The 22,159-nt window shown below is 33.8% G+C and overlaps 1 protein-coding gene across 3 annotated transcripts in view; it reads right to left on the bottom strand.

The window, feature by feature from the left end:
• The window catches only part of LOC137408716 (choline transporter-like protein 2), a 45,696-nt gene that overhangs the window by 5,474 nt on the left and 18,063 nt on the right, over positions 1-22,159 (bottom strand). For 2 of the 3 annotated variants that reach the window (XR_010980120.1, XM_068095293.1), the window contains exons 6-18: positions 20,260-20,350; positions 18,847-18,945; positions 16,961-17,108; positions 15,063-15,146; positions 14,124-14,236; positions 12,969-13,188; positions 12,247-12,439; positions 9,639-9,746; positions 8,840-8,997; positions 6,250-6,448; positions 5,327-5,400; positions 4,588-4,658; positions 1,541-1,641 (exon numbers count right to left, since the gene is read on the bottom strand). Coding sequence is in view for 2 of the 3 variants with exons in the window: in XM_068095293.1 (XP_067951394.1) it covers positions 1,541-1,641; positions 4,588-4,658; positions 5,327-5,400; positions 6,250-6,448; positions 8,840-8,997; positions 9,639-9,746; positions 12,247-12,439; positions 12,969-13,188; positions 14,124-14,236; positions 15,063-15,146; positions 16,961-17,108; positions 18,847-18,945; positions 20,260-20,350 (1,659 nt within the window). In the remaining variant the exon portion in view is untranslated. The remainder of the gene's footprint in view (positions 1-1,540; positions 1,642-4,587; positions 4,659-5,326; positions 5,401-6,249; positions 6,449-8,839; positions 8,998-9,638; positions 9,747-12,246; positions 12,440-12,968; positions 13,189-14,123; positions 14,237-15,062; positions 15,147-16,960; positions 17,109-18,846; positions 18,946-20,259; positions 20,351-22,159) is intronic. The other variant, XM_068095292.1, reaches the window with a different exon arrangement.

Here is a 22,159-nt window from a genome sequence, read left to right as displayed (position 1 = left end):
ATTGATTAAAAGCTTTTATTTAACTTAAATAACCAAAAACTGTGAACAGAATAACAACTTTGGGAGGTGTAAATAATAAATACTTATAATAGACTCATTAAATGCAGAAGATGGAAAGAGCACATAACCCACAAAAAGACAGAAGCAAGGGGGCTAGCAAGAAGTGGTGCGGAATTAAGCGCTGCTGAGACAACGAACATAATAATAATAATACTAATAATAAGGATTATTACATTAATGACAATAGTATAGCTATTACATATAAGTAAACTTATTAAGCACTACATTAATATCATGTTAAAACATAAAAAAATAAATTAATATAGTCTTAGGGCAAAGGAAGTCACACTACAGCAAAGTAAGGATAGGCCACATTCTAAGATCCTTGTACTCTATCCATGAATATCACCTTCAAATTAAATATTGTAAATGCAAATCCATATCGTATTACAACATATCTTATTCCAAAGAATGATGTTTCCATTTTTCAAATCTTAGCATTTTCTAACTCTGTTTATGCTAAATATTTATTTTACATCAGTTAAAGCTTTCAAGATCTTTCATGGTTTTTGTCCTCGTTGTTCACATGACAGTTACACATTTTCAACTCATTTCAACTTACATGATATGAACAACAAATTGCTTACAACCTTTAACAAATTTTAATTTTGTCTAGTATGCATATATACTAGTATATATGCATACTAGACTACTATATAGTAGTATATATAGTGTATATATATTGTAAGAACATATTACTGCAGTAAGTTTCAATACTGGTTATTTTAGTTAATTGTTAGATAGTATTTAGCAGCAGTTTTTCAATTTAATAAGTAAATGTGGAGTTGCAAGCACAATATTTAAAAGTTTATCCCTCCACTTTGCTATTACTCCAGGACATGTTATATCGACTTTGACGTTTCTTAGCAGATTAATTTACATAAAATATCTTTTTTTGTTTTTTTAATTTAATATCTATACTACCTAGAGTGTCTGAAACGTTTATATACGCTCCTTTGGTGAGGAGTTGTTTTCTATCTCTTACACCGCTACTGGTAGTAGCCTTCGAGTCGGTGGAGCTTATGTAAGTATCAACATGTTATGTCTGCATTACTGATTCAAATTTAGCCTTTTCATTTCTCGTTCAATTTGTACAACTTCAACCATTAACGTAGATGCCAACCTTTTAAGTCAATGACCTGCTCCAGGTTATAGCTTCTATGTCAATGGCAACTATATACGTTCTAGTTTTCAAAGTCAGGTCTGATCAGGCTGCTCACGGTGTAAGCTCTCAGGAAATATAATGGCAAAGAACTAACTGTATTTTAACTACTAATCCTTCATGTCATAAAAGTTACAGTTACAAGGGTCAATATATTTTCATTTAAATTCTTTTTGAAACAATTATCAGTTGTGTCTAGAAGTAATCTCCATCTGATCTTCAGAATTCATAATTTAGTGTAAGCCGATATCGCCATAGCTTTTATCAACTTCCTAAGAACTCTACTACCAAACTAATGTAGATAACCGATGTACTTACAATGGTAGGTATGAAGTGGTATGTCAATTCAGGTTGGTAAGTTTGCAAGACAGAAAAGTAAGTTCCGAAGGTCCCATCAAAAAAAAAGAAGCTAAGAATTGCTGCAACACAATGACAAACCCCCTTAGCAACACAACGACAAACCCCCTTAGCAACACATTGGCCACCTAACAGCTCTGCTATAGCGGCAGAAGAAACCAAAAAGCACAGCACACGCAGCAATATAAGCTGACATTAACCCAATTGGCATTTTGCAAATAATATAGCATATAAATGATATGGAATCTTTAACACTTTCAGTCTCAACAGGTATAAAACATGTTATGCCTTTCATTTCTTATAAGTCAATTCTTTGTATTTTTTATTAGGTTATCAAATGCTTTTTATTTTTGATGCTGTTTAAGAAATAGATAGCTGAGTTGTCCTCTATTTTTATGTCTTACTCACAGATAGACCTTTTTTGAAATTGTTCACCTATGAAAATTTCTTGCTAAGTTGAAGAGAGAATTTTAAGTTGCTCTCAAGTCAAGAATTGAAAGTTGCTCAGCCATTCTAATAAAATACTTTTGAATTTGTTTGTAAGATGAATTAATGTCTAGTTTGTCTTCTTTCATAAATGCATTAGTTTACCTAAAATATATCACAGTTGCAGCAAAATTTTTAAAGTGAGTTAGGCACATAATATTACATTGTAATATATATAAAGATATATATGTATATATATAAATTTATATATAAATGCATATACAGTCAAACATGGATAACTCGAACTTCACGGGACCGAGCGAAAGTGTTTGAGTTATCAGAGCGTTCAAGATATCAGAGCACTGTCACAAGTCTATGTATTTATTTATTTATTAGTAGATACATGTATATATACAAACTATAATATAAATCAAAAGCATAAATGGCTTGTTTAGAATTAAATGACTATTTCATGCTTCTAATGTAAAGTTTGAAACTTTTTTATCAAATAGTATAGAGATTTTTTTATCACTTGAGATTGGTTTGTTGTTTGGAGTGAGGTTATTGCCAGGACGTTTTTTTAGATTAAAATTGGCAAAACTTGATCGTTGTTGAAATGCTCAGAAGAAACGACATCTTTTTCTTTTGAGCGTTTTAACCAAGATCAATTTTGCCGATTGTTCTTGAAGTTTATGCGAAGGTTACCTCACTTTTTTTGCTTTCGAGGGACCATCGCTAAGCGGATTTTTGGTAAAAATCAAATTTCACCAAACCTTTAGAAAAGTTGTTGACCAAAATATTTTGCCGATGGTGGTAATAACGACGCCTATAAGTTACGAAAAGTCGAGGTTTACATCTATGGCTTAGAATAAAGTGATTTTCTAAAGTGATAACAACTGTCTTGGTAGCCGTTGGCAAAAAACCGTCCGAGTTAACAGAGTTGAGGTCGAGTTATCTAAAGCCATTTATCATTACGTGGGAACGGAACAAAGAAACCATTCGAGTTAACCATGTGTTCGAGCTTTCCGAGGGCGAGTTATCCATGTTTGACTGTATATATAAAATTTATAAATATATATTTATAAGTTTTATAAAATACATATAAACACACACATATATATATATATATATATATATGTATGTATGTATATATACATATTTACATATACACATATATAAATATATATATACCTTGTGGTATCTTGTGTATATACCGTAAAACCTCTAATTGAATGCCACCTCTAATAGAGCGCCACAATAGTACAAGAGTTAAAAAATACCACGGTGCCCACAAATGCTAATGAGCATTTTTTAGCCAAAGTTATTATTAGAACAAGTGCTAATAATGACTCAGTTACATCAATAACAATTAATTATTTTATTGTTTTATAGTTGTTACCTGGTTACCATGGTTTTAGTGATGGTGTGCCTGAGAATATCGATTGTCGCAATCATCAAAATTACACATTGACTCAGTCACTAAGATATAAATCCGATCTATTGTTTTCAGATTTGGCAATAATGTGGTTTACAATCAGACCTGAAGACTTAGAGACTTAGAGCATTTTGATGAATGATGCGAATTCTCTTGAAGCATCAAAATAATGATCATCTTGGCTGTTTATAAAACTACAAGCTGAGATGATTAGGTTGATAAAACGCTTAACCACTGAGACTGAAAGTGTTACAACACAAAGTAAAACTATGCAAAACGCCCTGAGCTCATGATTTCATTGGCATGTCAACACAACAAAGCAAGCAGTGCCCTCTAACGGGGTCAAAGTTTCATATTTGCAGCCAATATAATAAAAGACAAAGGACAGCATTAATCATAAATTAAACACATATTGTATTCCTATACAATTGCGGCTACATTGACAGCATCATAAATAAGAATATCAGCTTCATGTTAAATGTTTGGAGTTACTTTTTCATGGTGAGAAACCCGCTAAAAAACAATCAGACACACAAAATTTGACGCAAAGCAGACTGCATCAAAATTGCAGTGTGCATCAAAAATACTTTTTTGCAAATTAAAAAGATTTTTTTTAACTTTTGAACATCATCTACAGTAGTTATTACAACAATTAGTTTTTCATACATAGTTGACTTGGCATAAGTAGAGTAGTTGAGAGAAAACCTCTAAGAATAAGGAAGAGCTTTATTATATTACCTGTTTTAGATACACATTTTATCATCATGAATATCTCATATACTCATTTAAGAAGCCATTCCTATTACAAATGCCTTTCAATTTTTAAATGCTGACAAAACTGATTTTAAGGTATTTATTTTGAATTATAAAAAATAAATTCACACAAAATTAGGCAGAGATTGCTTTTTATCATTTCTGTTTAGGCTGGAACCACAACAACAATAGTGATAGTTTTCATGGACATCTCGTTGCAGTTAAGCTGCTTCCCATAATATCAACTTGTTCATTATTAACAATAGAAATGTATACAACAGTTGCAAAGCTACATGACTTTGACAGCTAGTAACTGGTGCTTACATGTGCCATGCCATCTCTTAACACAAGTCTTCAAATCACAGAATGGTGTGAAGAAGAGGTAATTACTTACTCATTGTACCAACGATTACAAGCTTTGAAATAAACATGAGGAAGTCTGTCACTTTGTCTATGACCGCTACCCTGTAGAAGAAAACAGAAATGACATAGCGATTGCAAGATAAATGGCATCACACATGCGAGTGAGAGATGACATTACGCATGCAAAAGATGAAATTACGCATGCAAGAGATGACATCACGCATTTGAGAGATGGCATCACACATATTAAAGAGATGACATCAGGCATATGAAAGAGATGACATCACACATATTAGAGAGATGACATCATGCCTATGGGATAGAGCACTTCTCTCATACAAGAGAAATGACATCACTCATATGCATGAAAGAGATGATATCACACATATGTTTGAGAAATGACATCTCTCTCATATGTATGTGTGATGATTTCTGGAATTTCGCACCTGAGCTGCCGAAGAGTTAATAACAGCTGGTGAAACAGTAAACATTGCAAAAAATGGAATCACTTGAGGAACGCGTCAATGCCACAACTCAAAGTAGTTCAAATAGGCAGAATATTTACTAAAGCATGGCTATATATAAAGTACAAAATGACTTACTTTTTAAAAAGATCAACAATTTACCTTACAAAGATATCAGTGACTTACCTTACAAAGAGGTCAGTGATTTACCTTACAAAGATATCAGTGACTTAGCTTACAAAGAGGTCAATGATTTACTTTATAAAGAGGTCAGTGACTTACCTTACAAAAAGGTCAGTGACTTACCTTACAATATTTCTCATAATTAAGAAGAATGCATCTTTAGCAGCAGTGCAGAAGTTTTTTCCATAGATCGCAATCTACAAAAAAATGCAGATAATTTTGTATTTCATGACTTTACATTCAGAAATTTTAAAAGTTTAAACGTATAGCAGATCTGGAGGTATCAGTCTGACAACACCATGCTCTAAAAATTGTAGCTTACAAAACATTGCAGAAGTAAATTTACCAAAACAGAAAGTTACATACAACAAAACAACAAATTAAAACAGGCTAACAAGGAGTGGTTATACTGAACATCTTAGCAGTTTAAGATTCCAGTTGCGTGTGTCTTCAAGATCAGTTTATTACTAACAAATACTACTAGCATGTTGCTAGTTCGTATCACTGATCAAGTGGTGAACTTGCTAACAACACCTACTCCCTTCTTATTTTTATCTTAACAGTTTGTTTCTTTATTGAATACAGTTGGTAATATATACATTTATAGTAAGTTATTCTTACTTACACTTATAGTAAGTTATTGCCTTCAAAATAGAGAACAACTAGTGCAAGAGAGCGTGTACAGCTAGTCAAAGAGTGTTTATACATAATCATGAAAAATAAGATTATGTATATTTTATTGAAGCCGATGTACATCTCCCTTAAAATCAATCATATATGATCAGTAAAATGAATTATATATACATGTAGCTAGCATAGGAATCGAGGCAGGTACTAGTAAAATAGGACCTGAATGTTTAGACAGGATGCACTAATAAAGAGTAGATTTATCAACTGATAAAGAGAATAAGTAAGGACAGATAAGTAGAGGAAAAATATACAGATAAGTAGAGAAAGAATATACAGATAAGTAGAGAAAACATATACAGGCAAGTAGAGGAAGAATATACAGGTAAGTAGTAGTATAATATAGAGATAGGACTTACCAGTATGTAAGCATTCTTGTTTATCATTTTCATGAACTTCTCCAAGCACCAGAAGCAGCATTTTAAGCACTTCAGCAAAAACTTAGCCACAGGATTTTCGGCTCCTTTGAGTTTGGCATCAAGATACTCGAGACCGACCCTGATAATCTGTATAATTGCTATGATAAGAGCGCCAAAGGCTATTGAACCTGTGTGGTACCTATAAAAGATCATAAATAATTTCCTTACTATTCTTAGTATGCGTTGAACTAAATGAAATAGATTCTGTGTTTAGGGATGCTGTGACACCATGAAACTTACAACCTAGACAAGTACCCCTTGATGTTAGCAATTGACTTCTATGGCCTCACATCGAGTGACGACTGATAACCTAGACAAGTACCCCTTGATGTTAGCAATTGACTTCTATGGCCTCACATCAAGTGACGACTGATAACCTAGACAAGTACCCCTTGATGTTAGCAATTGACTTCTATGGCCTCACATCAAGTGACGACTGAGTGCACAAAGAACAAAAAAAGAAAATCTACTCATTTCTATTTCAGCTAAATTAGAGTCTTGTTATCAATCGCACATGTCAATCTTATTCCTCGTTGGTTGTAAGCCTACTGAACCCTGCCAGTTTCTGATGAGCTTTCATCGAACCCTTCTTTATTGAAAAATAAAAAAGAAACTTTTCCCATTTAGGACATAGTAAATGTTTTACTAGGGCACAAAATGAACTGTGTATTAACAGCATTGTGTTCTGAGATCAAAACCAATATAATCCATGAGCTCACAACAAATTATCAATCTTTTTACAAAAAACATGATCATACAAATCCGTGAGACTTCTGCTGTTGCTTTTGAGAGGCCTCAACTGAACCTCTGACACTGACTCACCAAACCCTGGTTGAGAACTACTGATTTAGTACTATAATTTCTATGCATTAGCTAGTTTCTGCATAGTACAGTCAAACATCTATAATACAGCCAGACATCTATAGTACAGATAAACATTCATAGCACAGATAAGCACCTATAGAACAGATAAACATCTATAGTACAGATAAACATCTATAGTACAAATAAACATCTATAGTACAGATAAACATCTATAGTACAAATAAACATCTATAGTACAGTCAAACATCTATAGTAACATACAACTTTTATACTACAGTCAAACCTTAAAGGTACAGTCAAGCCTTCATACTACAGTCAAACCTTTATACTATACTACTACCTTTAGTCAATTATCTATAGATAGTACAGTCACACATCTATAATAATACAGCAAAACCTTTATACTACAGGCAAATCTCTATATTACAGTTAAACCTTTATACTACAGTCCAATCTGTATAAGTACAAACAAACATATATATTAAACTCAATGTTCTACAACCCAAAACCCAACCATAACTCCTTAATAAATACGAGCATTAAAATTATGTTACCTAAACATGTATGTAGGTAAAGTCAAATAAACTAATTACCAGTAAGAAACCTTAAATGGCCAGCTGTGCTACCCGGCATTGTCAACTGTAAAGGTTTTCAAAGTTTGTCAAACAACATTTAAACTTCATATCATGAGGAAAATGTTTCATGCAGGTCAAATAAATTAATAAATTAAAACGCCTATAAGAAGGTTTAGTTGTAAATAGAAAATAATTAGCAAGTAATAGCTAAATTAAGTTGGTTTTGCTACGATTACAATAAAAGATGATTCGTTAACGATACAATTAATAGGAACTGAGAAAACAAAATAAAAATCCTGAATATGTAGAATTAATATTCAGGATTTGTATTTTTATGGGTGTGGGCACCCCTAAGGGGTGTGTTCAAATAGAATATTAGAACATTTTATACTAAAAACTACTTATAGCAAGACCACTATACAGAGTTCAACGTTTATTTAAATACTAGGTGAACGCACGGCGTTGCGTGGGTAACAAAAAAGGTCTTTTACAGAAAAAAATAAATTCTAATCAGTTTATAGAATATATGGCATTTTAACTTTTAAATAAAGGCTTTTGTTTATTTCTGAGTGTGCTACATGTTCAACTAAGTTAATGCTATATATACATATATTTATTGCATTTTGAGGAAATCTGGGCACGTATTTTTTCCTAGTTCATATTTCTTGTAAATTAGTTCAAGCATGCTAACTAAGGCATGAAGCGTGCCCATTTAACCAATCGTCATTAAATATTGGCAGGTGTAATAAGTACGTTTACAATTATCCCATAGTATGCCAAGCAGGTTGTGTTGCATAGCAGATTAAAAGCTTTATTGCTATAACTGGACACGCGGTTAACAAACGACAAATACTTAAATTTATATATATAGATTACATATTTATATATATATATATAGATTACATATTTATATATATAGATTACATATTTATATATATATATTACATATTTATATATATAGATTACATATTTATATATATATTACATATTTATATATATAGATTACATATTTATATATATATATTACATATTTATATATATAGATTACATAGTGCTTTAAAAGATAAGTCTAGCAATATATAAAGCCAGTTAATTAACTTGTCATTGCTGATCAAGCCTGGGTTACTTACAAAAGAGTTCGGCCAACTGAACCCAGAATAGGAAACACTGGCATGTGCTCCTTCTTATCAAATGCCCAATAGTAGGATGCGAATGCTCCAGCAAGAACCATCTGACCAAAGCCTATGATCCAGTTCATCACCCAGAAGAACATAAACAGCATGTAGATCTGAAAGAGTCAATAAGTGTTTCTGAGGCTATAGGTTCAGCAACTTTTCTTTTACTTCTTTCCCTTACTCATTGAACCTAGAAATGCTAACATGTTAGACTGAGTATGCAAAATTTATTGGGAACCAATTTAGAATATGTTGGGTTCACATTAATATCGAAATGAGACTTCTACAACCGTGTAGTGCTCTATGGATTTCAACATAGAGATATTTATCTCTATCACTGAGTCAGAACTGATTGAATTTGAGATCAATATGAAAGCAAGATATACGATAAAATTTAAAAACAACTGGTTTCCTGTTGATGCTCGCAACTAACAAATAGCAAATGAATTAAGTTTTAAAATAGCACAAACTGTTGCTTTAGTAAATCTAGATATTTAATTACTTTGTTGACAGACCTGTTAGTAAATAATACATGTCTTCTGAATACACTGTTAGCCAATCAGAAGCTCCTTGAATCAAACAATGACAGATTCTCTGACTAGCAGGTCAGAAAAATTGAGGTCATAATGCTTAACCACTCAAGTTTTATTATGCTAAACTACTAAAAAAGAACACCTTTTGGCTTTTCTGCATAAAAAAGATGTTGAAGTTTTTTGCAATACTTAATTTTTTAGCTTTAGTCTACTAGCATTACCTGCAAGTATATTGTATAGGATAGTATGTCATTTTCTACAAAAGAGCAGACAACTCCCAAAGTAGAATTCACTCCAGCTGCGTCACATGGTATAGCAAGAATGTCAACCTACAACAACAATAAAATGTGAGTTGGATTAATAGCTTGAATATTTCTCTTGAATACCTCTTTTTTTTTTTTTACAGAGCAAGCAAGGTCACCATCTGTGAATAGCATTTTTATAAAGCTACTTACTACCTGTACAAAACTTGATAGCTCGTTGAAATTTCTCAAAGCACTTCAAATTTTAAAATAAATCTCACTGTTCAAGCAATCACTTTTAATTTAAAATTGTATAGTAATATTTGTAAAGTTTATGTCCTGTGTAATACCGTGGTGATCCTAATTACAGTGATGACCCAAATTACAGTTGTGACCCTAATTACAGTGGTCACCCTAATTACAGTGGTCACCCTAATTACAGTGGTCACCCTAATTACAGTGGTCACCCCAAATACAGGACCACCTAGTAATTTATTCTATTACTTACTACTACTTTTTAATTAGTTTTTTCTTTTTTTCAATTCTCATATTTTTTTCTTTAGTAATTTTTCTTAGTGTAATAGTAATACTTTTCTGAAATTTTCTATTTATGGCATAAAACCACTTTCTTTAGTATCTCAGAAAACCGCAGACTGCACATATTCGAGAACAATATTTTGTAGACAGTCTGCCAGCAAAAGTATTCTGAAAAAAATATACTTGTAAGCTATTTATTGGGCACCCATTTTATCCTATCCTATTAAGCCAATTAAATATTAAGATGATACTAATACTTCAACGACTCCAATTTGCTTTCATGCAGTTACATGTATACATATGTTTAAAAATCATGTTAAATTTGGTAAATTTTGTCAATGAATACAAATTTATTTTTCATGTTAAACCAAAACCAGACTAAAAAGACACATATTAGTTGATATTTAGTAATATTCATGTGTAAAAAACATTCTTAATTTTCTAATGATGTGCTATTGCCTTAGTTCGTCCAATCAATACTTAATCTATGAATTAATAACAAAAAGACATTTTAATTTTAAGCTATCTCATAATTACACCGTATAATTGAAATTATAATACTCGTTCATTTCAATAAACATATTCATTTGTTTTCAATTGATTTTAAAAGTTTCCTGAGCATTAAACTGTAAATTGATTGGTCAAGTATTTTATAATTCAAATCTCAATTCACTTGTGTGAAAACGTGTGAAAACTTCAGTCGTAGTTAGACTGATGCCAATTACTTTCAGCTATTCGCTGTTTCCATTATGCGGTTAATCTGCAAGTTTGCGGCATCTGCCAAAGAGAAATGGCAAAAATCTCAAGACACAAATTCACAAATTTTTACCAAAGTTTCATGCTTGCCAAAAATTGAAACCGGCACTTGTGAATGATGTTCAAGAAAATGCCAGGCAAGCTATTCCATTTTAAACATTTTCTACACTTTCATATTTCGGAAGCTACTAAGGAATGGAACCATAGTGGTTGTCCAAGGAATGGAACCATAGTGGTTGTCCAAGGTACACACAATGGAACCATAGTGGTTGTCTAAGGAATGGAACCATAGTGGTTGTCCAAGGTACACACAATGGAACCATAGTGGTTGTCCAAGGAATGGAACCATAGTGGTTGTCCAAGGTACACACAATGGAACCATAGTGGTTGTCCAAGGAATGAAACCATAGTGGTTGTCCAAGGTACACACAATGGAACCATAGTGGTTGTCCAAGAAATGGAACTATAGTGGTTGTCCAAGGTACTCTGCTGATTTCGTGTACTCTCTGTAATCACAAGAATGCGTGTAATTTGGCTGGAGCTGGTAGGAAAATGGAGGAGACAGGATACATGGTTGTCAGTTTCTGGGAGAAAACATAATTTCTCACTCTCTTAGGGAGTGACAACAGGATCAATTTTACGTTTTTTGCTGCCGTTTTCTGTGTAACTACCAGTTTATAGAAGCTATGAGAAAAACTTAATTTGTTTGAATAAACTGAATTTTAATATTAGATTTCTGCATAGTTAAAGATTTAAATCAATTCTTAAATTCAAACTCGTTTAAAATAGAAATCTAAATGTTATATTACTTTATTGGCAGTAAATAATAACTCGCATTCAGAGAAAATTTTAGCTTCAAATTAAAACTGGAAGTCCAAATTAAATTTAGAACCTTAATACAAATTAAGACTTAAATAACAACTAAAGTTCAGACAAAATTCCAAATTAAAATTAATTTTAAAACACAAATTAAATCTACAACGCCACATTAAATTTAAACTCAAATTAAAACTAAAAATCAAATATGACTCCAAGTTCCAATCTAATATTAAAATTGGTATTGAATTTTAAACTTTTCAGTTTAATGGATACTAACACATGAATTTAAAACCAAAATTAAATTAAATTTAAAACTACATTAAACTCACATCCAAACTAAATTGAAATTGAAATTTAAACTAAAAGCATAAAAGTGCTGATAAAACTACAGCCCAATCTGCCATGGACTTTGCTAGCAGAGTTCCCATTGACTTGTTGAAGCTCACAAGCAACTGCCAAGAAGAAGACATCTTACCGGTGCAGAGGTAGTTCCTTGAAAGTGAAATGTTTCATTACTATCTAGCACCGATGAGTTGGTGGCTTGGTAGACTTTTTTGGTAGAGGAGGCAAGATATACGCATGTTGTACCCCAATAGGCAAGAAGGCTGATCTCAAGAAGGAATGGCCATATTGGCCATATAAGAGTAAACATCATCATGCCAATCGCCCTGCAAAGAAACAACAAGATTCTAGATTACTGATGCCTTAAGACCAATGATTTAAATTTATTATACTCTAAACATAGTGTCAGATCTTTAGACCAGTTGAAAAACATAACCTGCCATATGTTGTCAGTCATTGATAATATGAAATGTGTAACCTGTTTTGTAATGTCAATATTGGAGAGTATAAGTTAACTACAAGTAACCCACTATATGTTGCCAGTGGTGGAAAATATGCAATGCGTAACCTGTCAAGAGATGTCAGTACGGGACAGTATGACATATGTAACCTGCTATATCCTGTCATAGCTCAGGAGTGTAGATATTTTAGCCTAAACAGGTTTTATAGTACGGTATATTACCAAATTGTTAATAAATGGTTAATTATTGTTATATTAAGACATCATTTTGATCATTACTGCTGTTTACAAGTGTTCTGCCAGCCTTTCAAACCAGACAGAACTCAGTTGACACTAATTGTTTTGAAATAGCATGTCTAACAATCATATGAGAACACAAAAACAAAGAATATAACCTGCTTCCTTCTTTGATCAGGGCTATAGCAAGCAGTATGCGTTTCCTCAGGAAGAGTATGATGAGGAGAAGAATGGTGAGAATGGTCGCTGACGTGCATCCAAATGCTAGCCAAGTCTCCTTGAGTGATAGGTAATATGTGAGGTCGGTTGTAAAGATGAATTCTCCAGTGGTGTTTAAATTCTTCATGGAGTAATATGTATCGTACGAGTAATAGCAGCCTAAAACAAGTGCCTAATCACGTTACTTGTAATTTTTGACAGGTATAGCAGGTGTCATAAAGCGCTTCACTGTCAAAACCATATTTATTTTAGTCGCACAGTACACTATGAAGCAAAATTAATTTAAAGTTCTCAATTAAATTGTTGATAAAGTTAAAACTGAACTAGCAACACTGGACTGGTGCAAGTAAAATAATAAATTTGAAACCTTTCGGTGTCAAGTAATGCTAGTAAAAAAACAATACAGCAAACAAATTTATGAAGCCGTTTGAAGTCACAAGTTCCATACACTAAAATTTTCACCAATCTGACACTTGTAATTAAATGTCATCGGTGAATAACTAAAACAGGTTAGTTACAGAATGAGACTTGTCATGCTTGGCAAACCTGACAGCTGACACTTGTCACATATGTCGAGCATTGAACTAGCTGTCCTAACTATTGAGAAACATGCAGTCATGATACACATACAGCGAGCTCGCTGCCTATCGCCAGTTTTGTGTGTTTTAAAGAGGAATTTAACTCGTAGATGCAATCACAGCCTCGTATTTATGTGTTTTAAAAAAGAATTTAACTCATGGATGTAATCACAGGCTCGTATTTACAAGCAGTGATAATGAACTCTAAACTTTAAGAGATTTAGCCAAAGTTTTTCACGATAAATATGCAATGAAGTGTCCATCCAATCAGATAAAGAAACTCAGCAATTGAATTGATTGTCAAATGAGATTAAGAGACCTAGTAATGGGTTACCCAATGAGATTAGGAGACCTAGAAATGCATTGTCCAATAAGATTAGGAGACCTCTAAAAAATAAACGTATTGGTATCAATTGGCAAACCAACCTCTACACGCATGTATATAGTGTCAACTGATAATATCAATCATTGTAGTGTGCATAGAGAGATTAATTGCTGGATTGTCAGTATACTTACAGAAACCGAAAAGTCCAAAGAAAGCGGCTATGGTAAACCAGACGATAATTCCGGCAATCCATCTCATCAACACGATCCATATGAATGCAACAATCATAGCCAGAATCATACCTCTACAAGAGATCATAAGCTTAGAGAAACACAAATACAGTTTATATCAAAAAAACATTGCAATAACAAGTAAATTCCGAGGAAATTATTACTCATTCATTAGAGTAACAATTTGTTTAGTAGATTTACATGTAAGGTGGATTTTAGTAAACTGTCCTCAAATGTGTATCTGTATTACAATAATTTTGCAAAACAAGAACCTAAAAATTTTCTTCCTTCACAGTCTAACTTATATTAAAAAAGAGCAGAAAACTTATTAAGTTGTCTTTCAATATACAGTACAGTACTTGGAATATTTACTACAAGATTATTTTTCAAAGTTATCTTTTTTATTTTAAACATTATCACAAAAAGAGCAGACAACCTTAAATTTAAATACAAATTACCGCAAAACCTACATTGAACACCATGGCGCTCTATTGTTCAACTATTCATCTATAGTAGTGGTCAAATAGAGGTGGTGTTCAAATAGAGGTGGCATTCAATTAGAAGTTTCAGTAGGCAAATACACCACAAGCAATTGCTAATTGCTGTCTATCATACCGCTTATCATGGATAGAGCGGACAACTATACATACCACAAAGTTATTGTTCTTTGCTGTTTGCTAAACACTTGATCAAAATCCAATATTATAATAACCATTTGATTTGAACCTTTTTTGAGCAGTGTGTTAGTTGCTTTATCATTGTAGAGCTAGATGAGTGATAAGTAAAATAATAATAATAACTGGTAAAATTAATTAATTTTAATTATTGATCTTCAAAACTGCTTTTCGTAGTAGCATAGTTTTGTAGTAGCAGGCTATAACTTGGATTTAGTGTACATACCCGAGTATAAACCACTTTGAATTCTCAAGATCTCCTAGAATCTTCTCTCCGTAATCTCTCGCTTCCAGCAGTTTTGTAACAAACCTAGTAAAATAAACAATCTAGACTTTTATTTAGCCTTACTATTAGGTATTTTTATATTTGCACACATTTTTGTAACCCCAATTCTATTTCCCTGGCTTATTTTTTATCTTTTGAATGTTATCCCGGAACCTGTACTTACCTTCCTTAGCCAGCACAGAAATACCTCTCCAGCCAACCCAAAAATACTTTTCTAGCCAGCCCAGATGCACTTTTCTAAACAACGCAAAAGTAATTTTTTTAAAAACCTACACATGATTCTCTAGATTCTCTACACATTGTAGCTCTAGAAGTTGCATGTACAATATTTTAATGAAGGGAGTTGTCCCACCTCATATTCATTTTAAAAATTTTATTTAAAGATGAACTTGCACAGACTTTTTGTGAATTGTTTTTAGAAAGTGTCGGTGTTTTTTATCATTTGCGATTGTTTTTGATGTTTGAGGTGATCTGATTGCCAGAATGTTTCAAGATTAAAATTGATAAAACTTGATCGCGGTTAAAACCATTAAAAAACATGCAGAATGACATCACTAGTTATTATCGTTGCGATAGTTGATATCGACTATCGCTTTCAAGTTGCAGCGCTACTAGCTGCAACTATAGACATCATAATTGTTTCAACCTTGATCATGTTCTGTTGATTTTAATCTTGAAACATCCTGGCAGTCATATCACCTCTAACTTCAGAACCAATCGCAATTGATAAAAAATACCAATACTTTCTGATAAAATATACTAAAACTGTGTGTAAGTTCACCTTTCAATCAACATTAAAAAGGCAAGATGGATTATGGCTGCTGTGGTCACAACTGTACGCAATCAACAGCTTTAACATACTTCTTAAAGGTTGACTTGCAACAAAATTCACATTACAGTTATTTGGTATCAAAAGATTCACCATGTCTTACTCTGTTGTGTTGTAGGTGCCAAATATGTGGAAATGTGATTACAAGCTCTTAAAAGCTCAAAAACGAAAAGCCGCCGTAGATTGGAATCTGTTTATTTCTCTGACGTAGTCATTACAGTTTGGTTATTGTCTTGTCACATGATGTTCTCACGTGAATTGAAAGGCCAATAAAAAGCTCAATATAAAACTTCTCGTAGCACTAGCTTATGACAAACACTTCGGGTTTTACCGAAGACCCCGTATCAAATATAGATGCTCGCTACTTTACAGTTTTGTTTCGGCTTGATCTAATCGTCAAGTTGTAATCTGATCACGTGACCCAATACTTCGGAAATAATTTCTGCAGCACTTTTCGATTATCACAGGTGATCAACAGGCTTGTCATGATTATCAGACAATGATATGTACTCCTTCGAGTTAAGGTTAAAAAATTAAACAAATTTTCACGGTAAGTTATAAGATATGAGTGCTAAAAGTGACAGCATTACAATGACGATAAAATAGATGTGTAAGAACAATAGACATGGTTTTATTGAATGCATGAATTATATTTGTGAAAATATTTCGACGAATAAGGTTGTGTGAAAATGTAAACAGAAACCATCTAACACAGCTACGTCACATTTGAGCCGTTTTGGAAAGAGAATCCAAACTACGGCGGTCTCTTGTGGCTGCGATTAACTGTTTGTTTTTGAGCTTTTAAGAACTTGTAATCACATTTCCACATATTTTGTACCTACAACACAGCAGAGTAAGACATGGTGAATCTTTTGATACCAAATAACTGTAATGTGAATTTTGTTGCAAGTCAACCTTTAAAGATAAATATTAGAGATTTTTTCTTTCAGTGTTAAGCTTTATTTAAACTTCTTTCAGTAAATCCAGACAAATATCGTAGTTTTCTCACCCTGAACCGTCGATGAGATTTCCTAACGTAACTGTGTTATTGCTAGCATCACGTATTTCTGATTCATTAGCCCCAGCCACTTGTCCAACCAGGTTCTGTGTTGTATCCACAATCTCAGATAGGAATGACGGCAAGCATCTTCCCAGCACTGCAGAGATCAATGAGGTCAATGAAATCAATGAGATGATTGGTTCACGTCTCCATGAGCTTGCTCATAGAGATCTTTAAACTTTGGCGTACAGTTTGTTAATGCCATTTTATCAGATGATATGTTATGTCAGATGAGGCTGGGCTATTAAATACTAATACAACAGATTTTTATTAATAATAAACAACAACAAAAAATTAAACTTTAACCAATTCAAGTGAAAAGCATTTATGGTTTTACTTGTCTGGCTCCTGATTATGGATGTATACTTTAAAAACTTACTTTCCAAACAACTTAATTTAAATGTTTTTATTTGCCGTTAGAAGTTTACATGCACAGGCGAACAATAGAATTCACTTTTTGTGAGATTTCTAAGAAGTACAATTATTGTGTTGGTGTTTTGACTGTACTAAACAGAATTCAAGGTGAACTCAGAAATGTGTCCTTTAAATATGCATGTTATATGTCGTCGGTTTTCGTTAAAAATGTATATCAGCTGTTAATTTTAAATGTGATTAAAAATGTAAGCCTTTGGGCGCAGACATAGGAAAGTTTTCAGTGTACAGCAAGTCATCATCAGGTCATCATCAAGTGAGCACAACCCTGAACATGACACTTAGCAGGAAATCGAGTTTGTGAGATAGTCAGCAGGAAGGAGATCATTTGTTTAATATAGTCACTCAGCAAGCAAAATCAGGTATTTTACTTGGTCAACCAATAGGTGGTCAGGTTGTTAACTTGTCAAGGAAGAGATTTGGTGTTAGACAAGCTGTTAGACAAAATGGTCACCTAGCAAGAGATTAGCTGTGAGACACGGTCACCTAGCAAGAGATTAGCTGTGAGACATGGTCACCTAGCAAGATATTAGCTGTGAGACATAGTCACCTAGCAAGAGATTAGCTGTGAGACATGTTCACCTAGCAAGAGATTAGCTGTGAGACATGGTCACCTAGCAAGAGATTAGCTGCAAGACGTGGTCACCTAGCAAGAGATTGGCTATATACTATAGTCACCAAACAGGTGGTCAGTAGTGTCGCCCATCAAAAGGTCTGGAGCGCAGGATATATCTATCCAGCAGGAAGTCAGGTGTTCAACACAGTTGCAATTCAAAATCTCAATTTTATTTTACCAATAATAAATTTGCTAAAAAAGTGTTAACCAGCTTGAGACGAACACAAAGTTGTTGTATAATTATTTGACAAATATGGTTTGATGGCACTTTTACAGATAATCATTTCACTATATTATAAAAGAATGATCTTGTAATCTTGAAACCAGCATTCACAAGAAAACATATAGGATGTAATTAAAATGCTTTGTAAAACATTGCTTTAATGGGTCTCGAACTCATGACCTCCAGTCTGGTGGACCAATGATCTACCAATTGCACCACTCTATCACCTTGCAAAACTGTAGACTATTCTTTAGTATAATAAGCGCTATGTTTCATGTTAATAAATTCTATTGTGGGAAAAGAGTTCTGAGAGCAGGCTCGCTATGGCTTATTTATAAGCGGGTCCATTTCAAGCAATGTCGAGCTCAATTGGCAGTCTTTCATTTTCCGAGTAAATGTGACACAATCTATCTCATTAGAAACTTGAGAATCCGACTTCGTGTTAAGTACAATTAAGTACAATTGTCTCGAATAAACGCGCTGATAAGTTTTTGTCTTGAAACAATTTGCGTAAAGAATGAAAGAAATCCGAGCATCGGTGGGGATGTCAGTAGAATATATTACCTGGAGCCTGGGGATAAGTATAGCTGGCACACAGCTCATCGTCAATCAGCTGTTTCAGCCCTGCAGCAGTTGCATATGGATTGCCGAGTGGGTCCACACCTAAAGCATTCAGCGAATATTATGCATCCTTATTCCAGCCAGAACAATGCATGAATACGAGCATAAAACAGGGTACAATGAGTTAAACTAAGTTTACTTCAGTTTGTACTTTCTATGAGTTAGTTGTACAAAGTACTTCGTTAGTTTGTAGTTTTACTTTAGTTACTGCCTGAAAGTTTTTAATGTATAGCGTACAACGGAAACCATTAATTCTTTATAATCTGTTTCACTAGGGGGTAGCAATTCATAAAACTGACACTAAGAGTAGGCTGTCACGTTAACTCCTGGAACAAGCTGTAACACTGACAGTTAGCTACATCAAGGTGACATTTCGACACACCACTTAAACTGTCGGAGAAAGCAGTCACACTGCCACTCAGAGTGAAGTATTCTACAGCTACGGGGTGTATGCAGCCCTAACACATATAGCAACCAGTTACATTGACGCTTTGAGCAATCTGTCAGACTGAAATTCAGAGCCGGTTACTGCGCTGACATGAACAGCAGGTTATGACACTGACACTCAGAGCCAGCTACTGTGCTGACACACACAGCAGGTTGTAACACTGACACTCAGAGCAAGTTGTAGACAGGTACCAAATTGGTGACAGTAATACCAAAACAGCTCAAGAGAAGCAAATGACTTTAAACACTGCAATACATGTACGAAAAGTGATTCTGTGCTATGCCATATGTACCATAAAATTGCACCAATAATAGCCATCTTGTGTTTGAATTCAGACCAAAATTCAACATCAAAAAATGATTGTTTTAACAGATTCTAATACCATCTTTTTCAATCACACTCTTTGAAATTGTCAACTGAACAATGTATGATCATTGCATAATTTCTTTGTTTTATTTTGCACTATTTCATCTCTACCAAAAGGGCAACGTTGATCCAGTATAAATGTAAGAATTATATTCACTAGTGCTAAACTGGCAAACCAGGTTAAGCCTGCCCAAACCAGCTTAAGCGAGACCAAATATTTTTAGCTGCAAGTTATTGCATTTTCACTGCTGTTCAGGCTGTTTCTCCAACTAAGAACTTTTGTTGTGGATGGGGTTGGGTTGCTCTAGAAGATAGCAAACTTGTACATATGTAAGGACTTGACTCCTTGCTAACTTCCGCCAATCAACTTCCAACACCTGCCAATCACTTGTTAATCACTGCCAATCATTTCCTGACCACTACAAACCACTAGCTAACAACCACTAGCTAACAACCACTGTCAATCACTTGCTAACTACTGCCAACTATAACATCCAGTTCTACCAACAAGATTGAAAAGAATACAATGTAGAGGCTCTCACCCTTTTCACATGTCATATTCTGTCTACCTGTCTCTCTTCTAGCGGTAGCAACACTTGTTCCAAGTCCGTCTGCTATCTGCTCCAAGCCATACTAAAAGTGGAACAGCCCTGGTATAAAATGCTTCCACACATCGCTCAATGCTACCGCAAACTATAGCTGATATGATAGTAAAAGAGTCTAGGCAATTTGCTAGCCTTTTTAAAGGACCAAATCTATTTTTCTGAGGTGTAATTTTGTATGAAATATTTGATAACTGTTTTTTATTATCGCACATGAGCAGTAGCTCAGGTTATTGATAAATACAAATTATCATAGTTATGAGGCTGGCTATTCACTTGGCCAACATTCCAATGAGAGCTTAGCGAGCTGCTGTGGTTTAGTGGTCTAAGGTGTCTGACCTCCTTACAACTGATCAGGGGTTCAATTCCCAAGATAAGCCACTGTTGGAGACAGGAATGTAAACGGCTAATGCAACTGGGCATGTCTCCAATCATTGAATTTCCCTTGCCACTGGAATCACACTTGTTTAACCAAGTTCACTGATCATTTATGTAGATCGTTTAGTCTAGATTGTTGTACATGTGTACAACAGTAGGCGAAGGTAGTGTACTTCATCTTCCATAGATTTAAGATTATGTCAATTAGGGATTGGCTTTAGAAGTTTAGAGGGACTACATGTGACACATTAAACCATAACTGTTAGTACAACTTTTATTGTACTCTCTAGGTAAATCAGACACGCTGATTCCGATTTTGTACTCAAAATAAAGATCGGTCCACTAACCTTCAAAGTCATTAAGGCTTTTTTAAAGCGTTTCAATATCCATCTCGAAAACAACGCAATCGACATTACAAGCTCCACCCATAAATATGTGACGAAACCTAGCTTTTTCAGGAACAGAAGTTAGGGATGTTTAGTCCGATTTAGAATAATAGAGATGGGTGTCTTAAAACCCATTATTATCTAAATCCAGCCTGTAAAATAATCTCAGTCTTTTATGAAAGGCCTATAAAATACTTAGAATTGTTCTCTATTATTCTAAATCGGTCTAAACATCCCTAATTTTTGTTCCTAAAAAGCTAGGTTACGCCACGTATTTATGGGTGGAGCTTGTTGTGCCGATCGTATTGTTTTCGAGACCGATATTAAAACGTTGTAAAAAAGCCTTCATTACTCTGAAAGTTAGTGGACCAATCTCTATTTTGAGTACAAAATCGGAATCAATGTGTCTGATTTATCTAGTAAATACGATAAAAGTTGTATGTGACAGTTATGGTTTAAAGGTTGACTTGCAACAAAATCAACATTACAGTTATTTGGTATCAATAGATTCACCATGTCTTACTCTGCTGTGTTATAGGTGTCAAATATGTGGAAATGTGATTACAAACTCTTAAAAGCTCAAAAAGAAAAGCCGCCGTAGATTGGAACCTGTTTATTTCTCTGACGTAGTCATGACATTTGGTTATTGTCTTGTCATGTGATGTTCTCATGTGAATTGAAAGGCCAATAAAAAGCTCAATATAAAACTTATCGTAGCACTAGTTTATGACAAACACTTCGGGTTTTACCGAAGACCCCGTATCAAATATAGATGCTCGCTACTTTACAGTTTTGTTTCGGCTTGATCAAATCGTCAAGTTGTAATCTGATCACGTGACCCAATACTTCGGAAATAATTTCTGCAGCACTTTTCGATTATCACAGGTGATCAACAGGCTTGTCATGATTATCAGACAATGAAATGTATTCCTTCGAGTTAAGGTTAAAAAATTAAACGAATTTTCACGGAAGTTATAAGATACCAGTGCCAAAAGCGACAGCATTACAATGATGATTAAACAAACGCGTAAGAACAATAGACATGATTTTATTGAATGCGTGAAGTATATTTGTGA

This window comes from Watersipora subatra, chromosome 11 (genome assembly GCF_963576615.1).
Source record: "Watersipora subatra chromosome 11, tzWatSuba1.1, whole genome shotgun sequence".
Lineage (NCBI taxonomy): Eukaryota > Metazoa > Bryozoa > Gymnolaemata > Cheilostomatida > Watersiporidae > Watersipora > Watersipora subatra.
The sequence above is the reverse complement of the archived record's forward strand: the minus strand, read 5'-3'. Positions and strand labels throughout refer to the sequence as shown.